At 42.5% G+C, this 19814-nt stretch overlaps 1 protein-coding gene across 1 annotated transcript in view; it reads right to left on the bottom strand.

Annotated features, from left to right (window-relative positions):
• ABCA4 (ATP binding cassette subfamily A member 4) overlaps positions 1-19814 on the bottom strand; it is a 96008-nt gene that overhangs the window by 19529 nt on the left and 56665 nt on the right. Inside the window, exons 21-32 of the mRNA XM_067538276.1 lie at positions 19160-19299; positions 18172-18309; positions 16973-17166; positions 15994-16084; positions 15162-15367; positions 14680-14728; positions 13840-14084; positions 13234-13358; positions 11653-11751; positions 9300-9489; positions 3607-3701; positions 1649-1681 (exon numbers count right to left, since the gene is read on the bottom strand). Coding sequence (XP_067394377.1) covers positions 1649-1681; positions 3607-3701; positions 9300-9489; positions 11653-11751; positions 13234-13358; positions 13840-14084; positions 14680-14728; positions 15162-15367; positions 15994-16084; positions 16973-17166; positions 18172-18309; positions 19160-19299 — 1605 coding nt within the window. The remainder of the gene's footprint in view (positions 1-1648; positions 1682-3606; positions 3702-9299; positions 9490-11652; positions 11752-13233; positions 13359-13839; positions 14085-14679; positions 14729-15161; positions 15368-15993; positions 16085-16972; positions 17167-18171; positions 18310-19159; positions 19300-19814) is intronic.

The following is a 19814-nucleotide window of genomic DNA, read 5'->3' as shown; positions in this document are numbered from 1 at the left end:
ATCCTCTCCAATTTGTCCACATCTTTCCTTAAGTGTGGTGCCCAAATCTGGACACAATACTCCAGCTAAGGCCTCACCAGTGCTGAGTAGAGCAGTATAGTTACCTTCCATGTTTTACATATGACACCGCTGTTAACACACCCCAGAATATTATTATCCTTTTTTGCAACTGCACCACATTGTTATATTCATTCAATATGTGATCCACTATAATCTGCAAATCCTTTTCTGCAGTACTACTGTCTAGCTAGTTATGACCCATATTGTAGTTGTGCATTTGATTTTTCCTTCTTACATGTAGTACTTTGCACTTGTCTTGACTGAATTTCATCATATTGATTTCAGACCAATTCTCCAATTTATCAAGGTCATTTTGAATTCTAATCCTGTCCTCTAATGAGCTAGCAAACTCCTTGCAGCTTTGTGTTACCTACAAATTTTATAAGTATACTCTCCATTCTATTATCCAAGTCATGAAGGAAAATATTCAGAGATTCCAAGGCCAGAAAGGACCACTGTGATAATTTAATGAGAGTTCTGTGGCACCATAAAGACTAACAAATTTATTTGGGCATAAGCTTTCATGGGCAGAAACCCACTTCGTCAGGTGCATCTGATGAAGTGGTTTTCTGCCCATGAAAGCTTATGCCCAAATAAATTTGTTAGTCTTTAAGGTGCCACAGAACTCTTGTTGTTTTGCTGAAAACAGACTAACATGGCTACCTCTCTGGATCTGTGATAATTTAGTGAGTCGGACCTCCAGTATAACACAGGGCATAGAACTCACACAAAATAATCCCTTTGAACTAGAGCATATCTTTAAAAAAAATTCAATCTTGATTTAAAAATTGCCAGTGATGGAGAATCTGCCATGATCCTGGGTAAATTGTTTCAAAGATTAATTAGTCTCACTGATACCAGACACAGGACAGATTCTGCAGGACCCCACTAGATATGTCCTTCCAGTTTGACAGCGAATCATTGATCACTACTCTTTGAGTATGGTTTTTCAACCAGTTGCACACCCACTTTATAGTAATTTCATCTAGACCACATTTCCCTAGTTTGCTTATGAGAATATCCTGGGGGATTGTATCAAAAGCCTTACTAAAATCAAGATATATCCTCCCTCAGGGCCATGAAGTTCCAGTGGACGCTGCTACGCAGCTACTGCTACAGCTTAGTGTGGGATGTTACCTCTGCATACTTGCAGGTGTTCAGGCTAGCGTATTGCTTTCTGACCTATCTGCCCCAGCCCTTCCCCAGGGTCGTGCCCCTCTACCTGCTGTGGATAGAGCCACATCAAAGCAATGCTGCAATACCCAGAGGGAGTTCCCCTGCATGACTCACATTGGTCTGCCTTTGTTGTGCATCATGAAGCTGTAGTGATTTCCTTGTGCGCCGAGGGTCTTCACAGCTGCTGGGGGCAGCTCCAGTTTAACACAGTAATATTGCTGTCAATTCCCCAATGACCTCCATCCCCATCTCACACAGGATGCTAGTTTCTGTAGTCATCCCTTTGTCTACTGTACGCTATCTGCCACAATTCACCTCTAACATTCAGGGAAACATTTTTAGGTTCCAAAGTTAAACTGAACATCATTGTTTTGTTTATTTACCACAGTAGCCGATAAAAATTTGCTCCTACCTTTGCTCATTGACCCAGTATTTACTCTTCAAACTGCAACAGAAAAAGAGATTGTGAATCGTTTCAGATCAAACGAAAGGTTTGTGTACGCAGCATTTTGGCGTGAGCGAGAGTGACTGACAGACTCCGGCTCGTGGGGCTTTTGCTAGTGCTCTAAATCCAGCTGCACAGACAGCAACTTGAAAATGTGGCTTGGGCTGGAGCTCAGGCTCTGAAGCCTAGGGAGGGGGTGAGGGGCTTTAGAGCCCGAGGTCCTGCTCAAGTCGCAACTTCAAAGCTCTGCCTACACAGCTGCTTTTAGAGCCCTCCGCGCAAGCTCCGTTAGCCCAAGTCTGTCGAGCAGCACCAGGAGGCCTGCTCCAAAACGTTGCGTCCACATACTCTAGATGGTTTGCTCTGGCTCAGATTAACACTAAGCATGTACTTAAGCGCTCTGCTGAGTTAGAGCCTCTACAGGCAGATCGAGTGTTGGTTACACTGAGATGGGGATTTATCATCAGGACTCCATGAACTTTCTGGAGAGTGGACTTTTTGGTTTTTTGTTGCTACCAAAATTCATATCAGGATAAGGGCCGGAAGAGGTAAGCATCAAGACTGAGAGCATCTCCAAATTAATCCAACAATTTGTAAGGTCACACACAGAAGCATTGTTTTAGCTCTATCTTGAATCACTATCAAAGTGGTTTCTACCAACACATCATAAGTGCCCACGGTGTCTCCGAAGAAGGGGAGTTGGTAGTGAAGCAGAGAGAAAACACCACCTTAGGCTAGTTCATTTCAAGGACATTTGAAGCAGTACAGTGAGTACTGGAAAGGCAGCGTGGACTGAACACTGGTCTTGGGGTATGTTTATACTGCAATAAAAGACTTGTGGTACAGCCGCAGCTGGCCCTGGTCAGCCAACTCAAGCTCACAAGGCTCAGTCTGTGGGGCTATAAACTGCAGTGCAGACATTTGGGCTCAGGCTGGAGACCCGCAAGGGGGTGGATCACGGAGCCCAGACTCCAGTCTGAGCCCAATCATCCACACTGCAATTTTTAGCTCTGCAGCTAGAACCCAACTCAGCTGACCCAGGCTCTAACACTTGTGCTGCAGGGTTTTTATTGCAGTGTAGATGTACCCTTGGAGTCAGGTACTCATGGGTTATGCAATGTAAGCCCAGGGTTAGTAGAACTCAGATTAGCAGACCCAGGTTTGTTTGTGTGTCTACATTCATTCATAACCCCAGGTTAGGACTTGTTGAACCCTAGGTCCCAAACTCCAGTGTCTACACTACATTATATGGGCCCAAGTTCAACCACCCATATGCCACACTTTCAAGCACCCGCACAAAATGTGGCCACTCTACCCCTTTGTTGTGGTGCACTATAGGAAAACTTGACTGGCCAGAGAATAAAAAAAGTATTGTAGGATACTTTTGGTGGACTCGCAGAGCAAAAAGCCAGTGCGGCTGTATCTACACTGCAAAGCAATAGGGCTTGGACCCCAGTGCCAGCTTGACTCAGGCTTGGACCCTGCACCCCCATGGGGCCCTGGGACCTCAGTTAGCATGATTTGTGTGTAGATGGAAGGGGGGGTCTTAGGCTTGAGCCTCAGTTCAAAGGGCTTACCCCACAGTGTATACATACCCTTGAAGTCTAAGCCCAGATCTGCCTCTAAGAGCTTTTCTTCACATAAAAGTTATACTGCCCTGGCCATGCAGGTATAGTTAAAGCAGCACAATCTGTTTAGAATGGGTGCAGTTATACTGGTGTAAAAGTGCTTATGTCAGTACAGTTTAATCCCACACAGGAAGGACAGTAATCCTTACCTACTTTATGGGTGGGGTGAGAGTTAATGTCTGTACACTTTCAACAAATAAAGTACTACGTCATATTACTGCTACTGAGGAAACCGCATGTGTCCTCCATGTGAATGTGACAAGCAAATAGAAACAGCTCAGCGAGAATGACCCTTACCTGTCTCTTATCAGACTGGGATAGGTTTTCACCAGGAAATCCGAAATGTTTCTGTGGGTGAGATCTTGAAGAATTTCTGTGCTGTGCTGCACTCTCTGGGAGACAAAGAAAATCCAACCAGTTATAGCAACCTTCAGAGTCCCTAAACCCATCAAGTGAGTGTTTGACAGGAAAACCAAACAACTGGTTTCAGTTCACAGGATCTCATGTGAAAAGTAATCATTATCCAGCTTCAATTTGTTTGAATTCCCAACACCACTGAAACCAGAGAGTTCCACCTGGGTTTGAGTCAAATTCTGTGTTTCACTGGGGTTTGAATAGAAATCATGTGAAACCACAGAAGTCTGCAAGACTTGAAACAAAAATCATCCTGGATTCACTCTGAAACGTGACCTGCGTTCATTCAAAATATAGCCCAGCTTTCACTTTGTCTTCACTATGAAAAAAAAGGTGTGTTCTACCTTGAGCTAATTAATTATAGATAAAATCCTAGTAAACGCAAGGCAGTTTGTAGTTGTCACATAAATTAGCAGGCTGAGTTAAAGACTATGGGGTAGCCTAAGGTTTACCTCAGCCTGCTAACTCCTGTGAAAACTACAAACTGCATCATCTTCAGTAGGATTTTACCTCATTTATCTCATAATTTGAGTTAAGAATACACCCTGCTTTGTTGTGAAGACAAGGCCAAAGATTTGTAAGCTTTGGTGAGTTTGTCCCGAGTGTCCGATTTCAGTGAAACTCGAACCCAAATGATGCGTTTCTCTTGGTTGGGGGTGGAATTATAAAGATTCTGTGCAATTTCAGAGAATAAATCTTGTAGTCTGAACGCAACCCAGTGCCTAAACAAATACCTGTAAAATGCTTTCCAAAAGTGCATGTATTTGGCTATAAGATGGCAGAGCTGCCCAGTGCTCAGATGAAAAGCACAGCATGCCTCTGGCAGATGCTAGCTAACACAGAGGAATACTCTTAGCATCTATGGAATGCCTACCCCAAATGGGTTCTAAAGTCTTGCCGTACTCTGAAATTTCCTACAGCCTGTTCTTTCCTGGAGACCAGAATATGAACTGTCACATCCACAGCCATATCTGATCCTGATGTATATCACACACTTCTCTCAGATGAACAGAGTCCCTGAAAAAAATCTGACCATTTTATAACATATTTTTTGCGTGACGGAGACTAGGAATTCTAGACCAAACTCTCCTCAGTTACACCAGTGTACGCTTAGAGAACTCCAAGTCCAGATTTACTCCAATTGGGGATTACTTGGAAGTCTGGAGTAACTCTAGCTGGTATAAATGAGAACAGAATTTGGCCTTCTGCATTCAGTTCTTCATTGATTCATGGGCTAGAAGCGGTTTGTGGATACTTTGAACAACATTGTTTCACTCTTTTGTTAAAAGAAATGATGAAACTAAAGCAAACCAAATTTGCATTTTTTTAAGATAGTGTCATGGATTTGAATGCAGAGATCAATCAATTTTGTGCCCTTGACTGAAAAGCTATAATTATTTTAATAAGCCACTCAACTAAGACAGGCACCCTGGCAAACAGTAATATAAATTGAATAGTGTGCATGATGAGGAACTAAGTCAGTGAGTTATTATTCTAAGTGCAGCTGTGCTCCTGCTCTCTTTAAATTGTTTAAAAAAATTGTAAGAAATGTGAACGAGTAGGCCACAATTCTTTTTCTCTCTGAAGGAGTGTGAGTACATTCTATTAGGAGATCAACAAAGCCTATTCATAAGAACATAAGATTGGCCATACTGGGTCAGACTGATGGTCCATCTAACCCAATATCCTATCTTGCAACGGTAGCTGGTGCCAGATGCTTCAGAGAAAATAAATAGAACAGGACAATTTATCAAGTGATCCATCCCCTGTCATCCAGTCCCTGCTTCTGGCAGTCAGAGGTTTAGGGACACCTAGAGTGTGGGGTGGCATCCCTGACTTGGCTAGTAGCCATTGATGGACCTATCCTCCATGAACCTATCTAATTCCTTTTTGAACACAGTTATACTTTTGACCTTCACAACGTCCGCTGGCAATGAGTTCCACAGGTTGACTATGCATTGTGTGAAGTTCTTCCTTTTGTTTGTTTTAAACATGCTGCCTATTAATGTCATTGGGTGACCCCTAGTTCTTGTGTTATGTGAAGGGGTAAATAACACTTCCTTATTCACTTTCTCCACAGCATTCATGATTTTATAGACCTCTATCATATCTCCCCTTAGTCGTTTCTTTTCTAAGCTGAATAGTCCAAATCTTTTTAATTTATCCTCATATGAAAGCTGTTCTATACCCAAATAATTTTTGTTGGCCTTTTCTGTACCTTTTCCAATTCTAATAGATCTTTTCTGAGATGCGGTGAGCAGAAGTACAAGCAATATTCAAGGTGTAGGTGTATCATGAATTTATATAGTGGTGTGATGACATTCTCTGTCTTATTATCTATCCTTTTACTAATGGTTCCTAACATTGTTAGCTTTTTTGACTGCTACTGCACACTGTTTTCGAAGAACTGAACTATCCACAATGACTCCAAGATCTCTTTCTTGAGTGGTAACAGCTCATTTAGACCCCATCATTTTGTACTGTATAATGGGGATTATGTTTTCCAATGTGTATTACTTTTCATTAATCAATACTGAATTTCATCTGCCATTTTGTTGACAAGTCACCAAGTTTTGTGAGATCCCCTTGTAACTCTTCACAGTTTTTCATGGATTTAACGATCTTGAGTAATTTAGTATAATCTGCAAACTTTGCCACCTCACTGTTTACCCTTTTTTTCCAGTTCATTTATGAATATTTTGAATAGCACTGGTCCCAGTTCAGACCCATGGGGGACCCCACTATTCTCCTCTTCATTTTGAAAACTGACCATTTATTCCTACACTTTGTTTCCTATCTTTTAACCAGTTACTGATCCAGGAGAGGCCCTTAGTTCTTATCCCATGAAAGCTTAATTTGCTTAAGAGTCTTTGGTGAGGGAACTTGCTAAAGGCTTTCTGAAAGTTCAAGTACACTATATCCGCTGGATCACCCTTGTCCACATTTGTTTACCCCCACAAAAATGTAATAGATTGGTGAGGTGTGATTTCCCTTTATAAAAGTCATGCTGACTCTTCCCCAACAAGTCATGTTCATGTATGTGTTTGATGATTCTGTTCTTTACTTTTGTTTCAATCAATTTGCCTGGTACTGAAGTTAGGCTTACTGGCCTTTAATTGACAGGATCGCCTCTGGAGCCTTTTTAAAAAATTGACATTACATTAGCTTTCCTCCAGTCATCTGGCACAGAGGCTGATTTAAATTATAGTTATATAGCACAGTTAGTAGTTCTGCAGTTTCATATTTGAGTTCCTTCAGAACTTTTGGGTGAATACCATTTGGTGCCGGTGACTTAATATTTTTTAATTTATCAATTTGTTCCAAAACCCCCTCTATTAACACCTCTATCTGGGGCAGTTCCTCCTCAGATTTGTCACCTAAAAAGAATGGTTCAGGTGTGAGAATCTCCCTCACATCCTCTGCAGTGAAGACTGATGCAAAGAATTTATTTAGCATCTCTGCAATGGCCTTGTCTTCCTTGAGTGCTCCTATAGCACCTCGATCATTAAATGGTTCCCAATGATTGTTTGGCAGGCTTCCTGTTTCTGACATACTTTAAAAAATTGCTGTTAGTTTGTGAATCTTTTGCTAGTTGACCTTCAAATTCTTTTTTATCCTGCCTAATTCTACTTTTACACTTGACTTCTCAGAATTTATTTTCCCTTCTATTTTCTTCAGTAAGTTTTGACTTCCAATTTTTAAAAGATGTCTTTTTATTTCTAACCACCTTTTTTACTTTGTAGTTGAGCTGCGGTGGCATTTTTTTTGGTCCTCTTATTATTTTGTTGGAGTTTTTTTTATTTGAGGTATACACAAAGTTTGAGTCTCTATTATGGTGTTTTTAAAAAGTTTCCATGCAGCTTGCAGGAACTTCATTCTTGTGACTGTTCCTTTTAATTTCCATTTAACTAGCCTCCTAATTTTTGTGTAACTCCTCATTTTTATGTTGAATGCTACTGTGTTGGGTTTCTTTGGTATTTTGTCCTCTACAAGGATGTTACATTTAATTACACTATGGTCGTTATTACCGAGTGGTTCAGCTAAATTCACCACTTGGACCAAATTCTGTGCTCCACTTAGGACTCTCCCCTTGTGGATTCCAGGACTAGCTGCTCCAAAAAGCAGTCATTAATGGTGACTAGAAATTTTATTTGTGCATTCCATCCTTAGGTTATATGTACCAGGTCAATATGGGGATACCTGATATTTCCCATTATTATTGGGTTTTCTGTTTTTGAAGCTTCTCTTATCTCCCTGAGTATTTCACAATCACCATCACCAGCCTGGTCAGGTGGTCAGTAGTATATTCCTGCTACTATACTCTTATTATTCAAACATGGAATTACTATCCATAGAGATTCTATGGTACTGTTTGATTCACTTAAGATTTTTATTATATTTGACTCTCTGCTTTCTTTCACATATAGTGCTACTCCCCCACCAGTACAACCTACTTTGTCATTCCTATATATCTTGTACCCTGGTATTATTGTATCCCATTGATTATCATTGTTTCACCAAGTTTCTGTGATGCCTATTATATCAATATCCTCATTTAATACCAGATACTCAAGTTCACCCATCTTAATATTTAGACTTCTTACATTTGTATACAAGCACTTATCAAATTAATCTATATTTAGTTTTCTACTTTCATGTGATGTAATTGAATGGGACTCTTTTTTCATTTGACTGTTTTTCTTCAGTTCTCTTACCTGAACTTTATCAATTTCTATCCTCCCCTCTTTACAGTGTTGTAGAAAATCCGCATTAATAGAGCCTCCCCCAAATGATGTGTCTGTCCGAACTGTGTGCTCCTCTGGACCAGTCAGATTTCCCCCAGCCCTTAGTTTAAAAACTCCTCTACCACTTTTTTAATTTTACATGCCAGCAATCTGGTTTCATTTTGGTGTATGTGAATCTATTCTTCCTGTAGAGGCTCCCTCCTTTTCCAAAAGGTTTCCCAGTTTCTCATAAACTTAAATCCCTCCTCCAATCACAATCATCTCATCCACACATTAAGACCTGAAGTTTGCCTGTCTAACTGGCCCTGCATATGGAACTGGAAGCATTTCAGAGAATGCTACCATGGGGGTCCTGGACTTTAATTTCTTACCAAGCAACCTAAATTTGCCTCCAGGACCTCTCTCCTACCTTTCCCTATGACATTGGTACCTAGATGTACCATAGCCACTGGCTCCTCTCCACATAAGTCCATCTAGATGTCTTGTGAGGTCCACAACCTTTGCACCCAGCAGGCAATTCACCATGCGGTTTGCCCGCTCATCAGAAACCCAATTATCTATATTTCTAATAATATAGCTCCTGTTTGCTAACTTCATTCATCCAACATCCATGCTCAGACCAGGGGAAAATGTATTTCCCAGCAGTTCCATATCCAGCACTACTGTTTATTAAATGATTCAACTACCCCCCCCCCCCCCCAAACACACATATTTTGCTTGATAAGCACTTTCTTCCCTACAAATACAGGCTACATAGTTTATTTATCACCTAATGCCATCCTCTCACCAACTGGGGCTGCTCTAGAAGTATATGTGGCCACTGCATGGTACCTGTGGGGGAGGAAGACCTCCAGCTCCGGCTGGGCATTCTGGGAGCATAGTGAGCTTCTTGCGAGTGCTGCACTTGCAGGAGGGTGAAGGGTCATCAGGGCTCCATTTGTGGGTCAGAAACAGGTTGGTTACGTTAGGAGGCACGGGTGGTATGCTCCAGGCAGTTGACATATTACTGCATGGGTAGTTCCTGTACAGAGGAACACAGTATCTCTTAACGGCGCAGTCATATGGCTCACCAGCGTTCAAAAGCACATGAAAACATGATGCTGCAGCTCAGATGTCTGCTCCTTTTGCATCCCTCATCCACAATGTGTTGTTACCTATAAGCAGAGTGCCTCGCACCCAATCAGAGAATCTCAGAGTGCTTGATAAACACCAGTGACTCAGACACCACACCTGTGAGGTTCTTGTCCTATTTTGCACATGGGGAGTTAAGTGATTTGCCCACTGGCACACATTAAGTCTGGGGGAGAGCCAAGAATTTAACCTTTTCTCCTAGCTCTCTATCTTGAGACCATCCTTCCTCCCTTGCTCTTTCCTCACCCTGCACTTTACCATCGATCCTCAATGCTTAGAGCTTTGCCTTGTTCTCGCTTAGGCCATACCTTCACTACGGGAAGTATAGTAATTTAACCACGGCCTCGTAGCTAGGCAGCCTACAGCCGTGGAAGGGGGAGGAACACCAGCTCCCCAAGTCATGGTAGCTACGTCGACGGAAGCATTTTTCTGTCAGCCTAGCTGCGTCTACATCAGGGGTTCTCAAACTGGGGCGGTTGTGACTCCTTAAGGGTCACATGGTTATTATGGGGGGTCACGAACTGTCAGTCCCTGGGCATCCCAATAATGGTGCCCTGGCATGGGGAGGGTCATCACTTTTTTGCGGGGGACGGAGGGGTCATCACAACCTGAAATATTTTTAAAGAGGGTCCCAGCAAAAAAAGTTTGAGAACCCCTGATCTACACCATGGGCAGCAGGTGAAGCTTCGCTCCCCACCCTGCTTCTTCTGTCCACGGCCCCACCCACACTTCAGCCCCACTCTACCCCAGATCCTGCCCCTCCCCCACTTGCCACGTGCATCCCTCCTCTCCTTCACTCTCCTGCCCCCCGCTCGGCTCCCCTGCCATCACATCCCTTCTTCCCATCCCCTCCCCACTTGACCCCACACATACACTCCTTTCCCTCGAGGCCCCCACCGCTTGTGCTCTCCACCTCTCTCCCAAACCAAGCTTATTTATTATGCACCATGCAGGCTCCCAGGCAGGTGAGGAGCCGGTATCTGTACTCAGCTTCCCAGGTTCATCAGTCATCTCCCTGGGGAGTCCAAGGGACCTGGGAAGCTGTGTAGCAGATGCTGCCTCCTCCTCAGCCGCCCGAGACATGACGCATAATAAATAAACAAAAACTTCTGGCAGAAGCCCACTCCCAGCAGGAAGGGGAAGAGGCAGGGCCACTACGGTCCAAGCGTCCGGCGGCAGGTGGGCGGCAACTGCACCGGGGAGGCTTAATCTTCCTGGCCTATTATACCCCGCACCCATGGTCTACACTGGAGGATAGGTCAGCACAGCTACCTCATGCAAGGATGTGGGATTTTCAGACCCCCTTAGTGCAACAGCTATGTTGACCTAAGTTTTAAATGTAGACCAGGCCTCAGAGATTAATGATTCCTGCTACACTATGTAGAGAAGAGGAGATGAAACAGGAGCCACCAGTGGGATGGTAACATCCAGAGGAGAAAAGAATCAAGCAGTGAGACAGCAGGAGAAATGACAGTGATGGGGCCCAAGGAACAATATGCAGGGGATTAGAGGGAAGAACAGAAAGGGTGGGAGAGGAATTTAAAAGCCTAGGCACAGAGTGTGATTGATGTTTTATCAGAGCAAACAGTTACAAATTCACAGTTATTTCCCTAATGTTACTTTTGCACTTAAGTAATTTCTGTAGCCATGGGGATAGCATGCAGTTGTGAAAGAGAGGGACAGGGCACTAGACCATGGAAAATTGGAGGGGGGCAGGCCATGGTAAAAAGAAAATTCTGACTTTATTTTATTGCTCTACAAATGTCAATTTTTATGTTGAATTCTTCATGCAGATGACTCAGGTTCTACATGGAACTGCCTTTGCTGTCTTCTATCTATAAATATATAACATTGTGACTTGTTCTTAGCCTGACTACATTATTTTCTCACCATTTGTTGTCATCTCCCTACTGGAGACATCACTGCCAGGATTAAGCATGGAGTGGGTGTTTCAGTGAAAAGCCAGCCCACATCACTCTCGGTTTGGTTATATCACTGGTTATATCTTACAAGAGACTATTTCTACTCCAGGAGAGAATACCCAGTGACTTACGGAAGAGGCTTTTCTTTCATGCAGCGATTTCCAAATCCTGGTTTATTCAAGAAGGCATCAGTGAGGGGAACCATCTGCTCACTGCCAGGCTGCTCATTGCTGAGGATATTGGACAAGATTTACTGTATAAAAAAATCTGTCAGACTACAGAAGTAGAATCCACAAAACCAGCTGATGACAGCATCACACAGGTAAACACATAGCTCCATCTGTGCAGAGTCCCATTAGGTGCTGATAATCTATTCTCTTTAATGGGATAAGGTACATAAACCTTAAAAAGATTCCAAGAGGGCTTAAAGGACAAAGCAACGGCCATTTTCTCCTGAAACCAAAACACCAATTTCAACATACTCTTAATTCAAATACACACTCCCCTAAGTAATCTTAGAATCATCTCATTCAAGAGGGAATGCAGATCTTCATCTCAGACCCATCCAGCATAAACTGTCATACTGGAATGCAGCAAACACAGAGAAATCACAGGACAAGTATCACATTCCTTGTTTTTAAATGGTGAAGCCAAAGAGAGAATTCTAACTATGCCAACTACGTGTCTAATAACACTAGAGCACCGGATACTGTTGGTGCCGGGTGCTATACACCAGTGATTTTCAAACTGTGCTCCGCACAACACCAGGGAGATCAGTTAAAGCTACTGTGAACAAATGCTTCACAATCATTACAGCCTTTAAGTACTGATGTTTTCTGATGACTGCATTCCAGCCCATTCAACTTATGGTTTCCAGGAGCATGTTTTCACTGGATAAACTAAAAACAGAAGTGTTTCTCAGACTGCACCTCACATGGTGTATGCTTTAAAACTTTGTTAGGTGTTTCTTTGGTGTAAATTCAATTATGATCATATTTGTGGACAGCACAAAGGGTTGCAAATGCATAGGAAGTCACAGGCAAACTGCAAAGTGACCTAGAGGTTCTGCAGGTAATGAAGGGAGGTTGAGTACTAACAAATGTAAAGTCTTACACGCAGCAAATGGAAAACAGCAGGTACCAAAATAGGAGGGGGGCAGCCAAGCAGCAGCACCCATCACATCAAAGCATGTTACTTTCATCTTCTCTTTAATATTGTCCAAATATTACATACAACAAAGTATAACGACCCCCACGACAGGTCATCAGCAGAGTTTGAAGCTGCAATACTCAGCACCAAAGCACAGATCTACCACTTGAGCTAAAGCAATAACTCCATAACCTGTTGGAAGTTGGAGGCTTCAGTACTCTAATTGGACCAGGTACTAGAGGGGAACACGACACTTTATAGGCATGTAACACAAACAAACACTTGATTCGGCACACAAAGATTGGGATATAGGCCATTCATAATATGAAAATGCTTGAGAACCATTCTCATGCAATAAGACAATGGACACAATGTGCTGGATTCTCCACTTATGCCAATTTCATGCTAATCTAGCTCTACTGACTGCAATGGAGTTACTCCTGATTTATCCTGGGAGGAGTGAGAGGGGAATCAGGGCCATTAAGCAGCAGAAGTAACCCAGTGGTCCTAAATGCTAAAGAGTAAGGGATGGGAGATCTACTTTAAAAAATCATTCCTCTGACCTGAAGAAAGTAATCTGGTGTCCATAGATCCAAGGATGTAGTATTAAGATGGGATATTCTCCAAATGGAGGGATAATAACTGTAAGTATTAGAGCTAACAACACAAAAGTAGCCGGAAGAACAATCTGCAGGGAAGAGGAAAAAACATCATAGTGTGTGGTAACATTTATGTGGTAACATAGTATGCGGTAACATTTGTGTACAGATCTGGACAGCTCAGAACATACATACACAAAGGAGGGACAGAAGTAGCATGTGGATCAGAACTATTCCTGTTCTCAGGTAGCACTGTTTAATTCCCAGAGTTGCCAGAGGGCTGATTTTTGTCAACATGGACTATACCAGGGACAGTCTCAATCAAAGCAAAACGTTCTGTAGGAGGCAAATTGCAGAGAGAGAGATGCAGGCTATAGTGTGTCTGTGTGTGCATGCATGCTTGTAGTGTGTGATGCAGAACAGCTGGGATATTAATTGGAACAGCCTTCACAAGGACATTGGTATTTGTCATCATCACCACCCTTCTTTTTGATGGATGAATCACTGTGACCACTAGTGCTGAGGACTCTTTAGGGAAGATTCAGTGAGTGATGAAGGAATGAGCAATACCTGAGCAAGGAAGTCTTTACGGCTACGGCTGGCATGGTGGAATCGCTTGATGAGCAGTGCTTTGATTTGCTGATGGACAAGCTGAGAATTTTTATTCTGCCGGGATCCTTTGCCTTCATTCCCGTCTCCTGTTATGCCAGCAGGTGTTCGAACGGCTCCATTAGTTGCCAAAGGGGTTTGTTCAGCCTTCTCCTTTTGCTCAGTGGAGGTTTTTCTGAGAGTGGAACCATTTTCTTGAGCCCCTCCTAGGTTTTGGGAATTGACATGATCATGTGAATTGCTCCCTAAGAGGAGGGGCTCAAAGGATATTTCAACCTTGTCTATCATTGCTGTGTAAGCTTCCTTAGAGGTTTAGCTCTGGTGGAAGCACATTTTCCCAAACCTACATATTCCTGTCAACTATATTATTTTCCATTACAAGCATTGCAATGCTCCAACATCTACTGGTACCACACAGGCTGGCTACCACAGCCGTAATCCTCTATTCCATTCCCTTTTTTCAACACTATGGATGAGTTATTCAAGTCTGTGGTGAACATACTGACAGACAGCAGAGTGCTGGATGCCAAAACCACTTTATACTTTAGATTAGAGACTTGAGGCTGGATTTTGATTTCTATGGTTAAGGACCTGATCCAGCAAAAATGGAAATCTGTCCAGGGACTTCTATTGACTTCTTGGATAATGGATCAAGCCCAAAATCAGCATCTCTTGCTGACCAGATATATAATGAAAAGAAAGACATATGGGGCTGGAAGCTATTATTCTCATTCTTAATAGAATATTAGAATGCAGAATACCCAAGAAAAGAGCATCTGACACTGAATCATGGATATCTACCTGCATTCTGTGATCCAGGGTCAGCATCTGCTGTGATCTTCAGGAAAACCTGCCAAAGACATGCACATCTCCTGTTAGGAACACCTGTGGAGTCATCCTACTTGTGAGATGCTAGACATCATCCTCTAAAATGACATTTGCAAAGAACTCTGGGTATTCTGTCACTACTACTGCTAACTACAGAATCAAAGATCCCCTAGGAAAAAGCTCAGGAAGCAAAAAGGTGTGGGGGAGCAGAAAAACTGAGATAAAAAGAAAGGAACATTTGAGAATAACAAGTCATGCTCCATTTATAAACATCCAGGCTTGAATTATTTCTGACTTCCCATCTCCAAAGATCTGCTGTGTGTGTCACAGTGAACATTACACACAATGGTTTATGCTAGGTTTTGAGGGGATTATTATGGCTCCATGTTTTGGAACTGAAGTTCTCCCAAAAGGATTTCTGTAAGGACTGACAAGTATTTCAAAGTAGCCATTACCTCTTCAAGCGGAGTGTCTGAAATCCCAAAACTGCTGAGTCCCAGGTCATCCAGGGTTTCTTCCAATTCTCTGAAGAGACTGGCATAAGCTCGCTGTTTAAAATCTTTACTGGGCAAAAGGTAGGTGAGTTCCTGACCAATACTTTCAATTAATTTTGCTTCTGGAACATGATGGTGAATTAGTTCTGTAAGCTCGTTCACATTGCCTGTGAAGAGTCAAAACAGTGTTCAGAAAATGAACATTTAAGTATCCTGGGAATGCTTTCATAGGCTGTGCCGACATAAGATGGGAAGGGGGACTTCTTTTATTACAGAACACACAGATATCTCTGTTAATATTCCACTAGACTGGGCTGGATTCTGGTCAGCTATAACTTTTGAACTGTGTAGCAGGAAATGATTTAAGTCCCATCAACACCATGACATGACTTTCAAAAGCATCTACTAACGTGCTCCCTAGAGGGAGAAAAACTGAAGTGGTGCTGATAGAAAGATTCTGTTTGCTGCACTTTAGAGATGCTTCTCCTCTCTTGATTGACTCAAACACTGTAATACACAGGAGTTTGAAACTATTAGTCTACAGTCAAGGAAAACCAAAGCTCCCACTTTGGATCTCCCCCCAAGATTTTAGATTATGTTTCAGAAAGGGAAGTTGTCACAGTAGGATAAGCAAAATCATAAAGAAGCCTTAGCAAGTTCTAGGTTACAGTAAAATACACGTACCTGAGACAAAAAGGGAAATCTAAGAAGAAGGGTTCTCTAGAGTTTAAGTGGCAGTACAATAGGAGAAACAGCCATGTTTCACAAGATTATGAATGATCTCAATTCTTACCATCCAGTTCTTGTTCAGGACCTTCCTCCTTATCTTTAGGTGCACACCTGGAGCAGGAACATGAGCATTGAGATCCACAGCTAGGGGAGTGCTAGTACAGATAAGCAAGAAAGAGGCTGTTAAGTGCTTCAGATGCATACAATACATGCAAACTGTGTGTAAGAATCTTATCAGCAGGGATTGTTTCATCAGGCTTTACCCATCTTAAGGGTAGTGAGAAATGTGTCTTAGCTGGAACATCCGGAACATATTACACTCAGATTTGCAGTCTGAGGACTAGCATAAAAGACAGAAAAAAATTAAATTTCACACAAGCATTGCATCACACCCACCATGCATGTGGCGACCACATGGAATTCTACATTACATGCATTTCCTTGGGGAAGTTGAATGAACAATGATCATACATACAGACACTATGATGTCTGTGGGTTTATAAACTGGGACCTAGAGGAACAAAAACAATCCAGGTCCCTCCTATTTGAGTTGCTGGAGAAATGCTTTAGCTAGGAGAAAAGTGGCAGACTGCTATTGTTCCTGAGCTACCTGCTATAGGGAGAATTGATCACATCAAGTGTATTGCAGAAGGACCCAGGCCCAGACAAATGAGATTCCACAGGGAAATGTTCAGTGTAAATGGTGGGGGAGATTTTCATATAGGCATCAACCTCCAGAGCTAGCTGCCCAATTGCCATTTGTGCCTTTGAAAAGCCCCCGCCCCGAGGCATATACATTAATAAAACTGGAGAAGCTCTGTTAAGAGGTGAATATTTTAATATCCAAATAATCCTATAATTTCATGAGGAGGGGGTCTGTTTTCTCATTGTCTAGGACACACCAGTTTTTATTCCTTGGACACACTAATTATTTTACAGTCATCTTTGTCCACAGAAACAAACAACAGCTACTCAGGTTCTGTCCTGTTGCAGTGAACGAATATTTGAAGACTGGTTGTGCAAGAAGGGAGCAGAGAACTTACTGAACCGCATTCTCCTCCCCCTTGGGTGTTTTTCATCTTGCGGACCAAGGTGAGATAGAAGCCAGATCCAAAACAGTTCTTTAGGAAGACAGGAGAACCCGAACAGAACAATTTTCCTTGGGAAATGATGGCCACCCTGTCTCCAAGGATGTCTGCCTCGTCCATGTGATGTGTAGAGAGGATGATGGTCCTGCCTAGGAGAAGGAATAGAGACTCTATTCCTCCGGTACAATCAGGGCTATACACGGATTAGAGGGATAAGCACAGCACTTCTGAAAGACATTCCAAGGAATAAGAGCCAAAGATTTCACTATGAGCTTATCTTGCAGGGTTATGCAAGGAAAATAATGGAGATGGAGGCAAGACAGCAAGTGAGCAAACTAAAAACAAAGAGCTGCACAAGCTACAGATGCTCCCACATGAGCAGACAAACTCCTGGTGAGGCTCATGAGTGTGTGATGCCCATAACACCATCACCACTTTCATCCCAGGATACCCTTGCAGAATGTCTGTTACATAACTGAACACGTCTCTTGGGTGTTTAACACATATAAGCTTGAGCACCCATAAAGGAAGAAGAAAGTGACAAGGATCTGGGGCTTGGCTAAACCAGGGTAGGAAGAAGCACTGACCAAGAATTAAAAGCTTGGAGAAGGTATATAAATAAATAAATTTTTTATATGATTCTGTTGCCTTTACTCACGCTTAATGAAGCTAGTCACAGAGAAAGATACTACTCTGAGTGAATAAAAGTGACAGAATTGGGCCCATCGATGAGAAATCTCTCCAGCACTCATCCACTGAAAGGAACAGCTTTGTTTGTTTTAATAGGAGTTATGCATTTAATAGGCTCAGAAAGAATCTGGTTCTGTCTCACTTACTCTCACTGAGTAATGCCTTACTTTGTGAAATAAATTAGACCACTTGCCTACTATGAACTACTTTGTGTGAGTTAGGGTAGCAGAAATGGGCCCTCTGCAGTTTAGGCTTCTCTCTCCATATGACATTACATTGCTATATCATATCTCTAGCTTTTCTGATCTCCGCCCTAAAACTGCAGGTCATGAGACAAGTGGCTTACATTAATTTACCACTCAGTTGGGCATGTCATATCCTTACGTTAATGAAAGCTTACGCCACAAGCATGTGCTCATTTGTGAAGGGGTTTAAAAAGTGATTTCCTCTTTGGAGCATGTTACCTGAGCGATACTTCAGTAGAAGATCCCAGATAGACCTCCTGGAATATGGATCTACTCCAGAGGTGGGCTCATCCAAGACAACCACCTTTGCTTCACCAACAAAGGCAATGGCGACAGACAGCTTCCTCTGCATGCCACCTAGGAAGTGACGGGACACAAATGTGGGAGTGAGAAGGAAGAGCAGTACACATTGCAGCATGTGATGATAGATGACTGTTTGTGTCTGCGGGAGACAGACTGGACCAGATAAAATAAGAACCACTCACTCCTGGCCCAAAACTTGAATAAACACACATTTTTGCTGGGGTTCCAAACATTTTGCTTAATTTTTTCATTATTTTTCATTTTCATGCACTGTCTGCCATTTTCTGGTTCTGGCCTGCAACCGAAGGAGGAAGTTCTGGAGATCATCTAAGAAAGCTTATTTTCATGATATTGTTGGTGCAAGTTTGCAGAACCAAGAGATCAATGAAGTATAAGAACTTCTGAGTACTTATCTAACCCAACCTCCAATTCTGAATCTTTACAGGTGTATCCATTGCTTCACCTGCATGCTGCACCCCTTTGTCACTGTACTACATACAGTTTTACCTTTTAAATGACATGAACAGCCCTTATACAAATAATACAGTATTCTGGGTACTCACCCAGAACAAAGCAGCAGCAGTACGGCAAAGTATTACATTTTGGACCATAATCATAGAATGCCAGTGGGGGGTTGGGGTAAGTTATTAAGGGAACATATATTTTGGTATATTAATATATATTTTTATTAAGCATCACTAGAGTAAGTTTTATGCATCACAGATACATTCACAGCTGATGCCTTATGAACATATTCTGCCACCCACACTGCTTGTGTAAACCCACAGAAATTAATTAAGTTACTTAAGAAGTAAGGGACTAAATTATGCAAGTAGGTTCGCAGAATTTGTTCCTATTAGAACAAAAAAGGTGCAGAAGATTTTGAGAACAAATCCTTGAACACCTGACAGGTTCTGAGCCTCTTCATTCCTTTTATGACGGAGGCCTATATCTTCCAGTATCATCTCCATCTCCAATACAGCTTCCTCTCGAGACCTCCCTTTCAGCTGGGCATAAAACAAGATGTGCTCTGCTACAGTAAGTCTGCAAAATCAGACAGAAAGACATGGAGACAGTTTAAATGGAAAAGCAGGTTGCTTGGTCCAATAGCAGTCAGTTCATTAAAGCATTACCCCATTTGAGAAGAGGAATTGGTTTATCCCTTACATGTGTCAACATTGGCTTGCCAGCAACTCCTCAGCATCACTCTCTGCCCCTTCTTTGCTCTTGCTGCTTCTTTGCCTACCCACCTACCCGCCTTCCAAAATGGCAGCCCCAACCATCAGCACAGCCTACTCCCAGGATTCATACAGCTTTTGGGGAAAACAGCCCTGGATTAGAGAGTGCTTTGAGTCTCATGTTAAGCCTCTCCCAAGCCTACCACAATGCAGACAATATCCATATCAGGGACACTTATCTCCCCTGGGGTAACAACTTTGGTCCCAAGTTGGATTCCCAGTCAGTGGAAGTAGGCGACTGGGGATTATAGAAAGAGTAAAATGGCATCTGTCCTTCAGAAACACTGATAGGAGAAGGAGAGGGGAGTGTGCTGTCTCTGA

This window comes from Emydura macquarii, unplaced genomic scaffold (genome assembly GCF_026122565.2).
Source record: "Emydura macquarii macquarii isolate MOO-44397 ecotype Brisbane River unplaced genomic scaffold, CSIRO-AGI_Emac_v2 contig_480, whole genome shotgun sequence".
NCBI classification, from domain to species: domain Eukaryota; kingdom Metazoa; phylum Chordata; order Testudines; family Chelidae; genus Emydura; species Emydura macquarii.
Note: the sequence above shows the minus strand (reverse complement) of the source record. Positions and strands in the feature narration are given on the sequence as shown.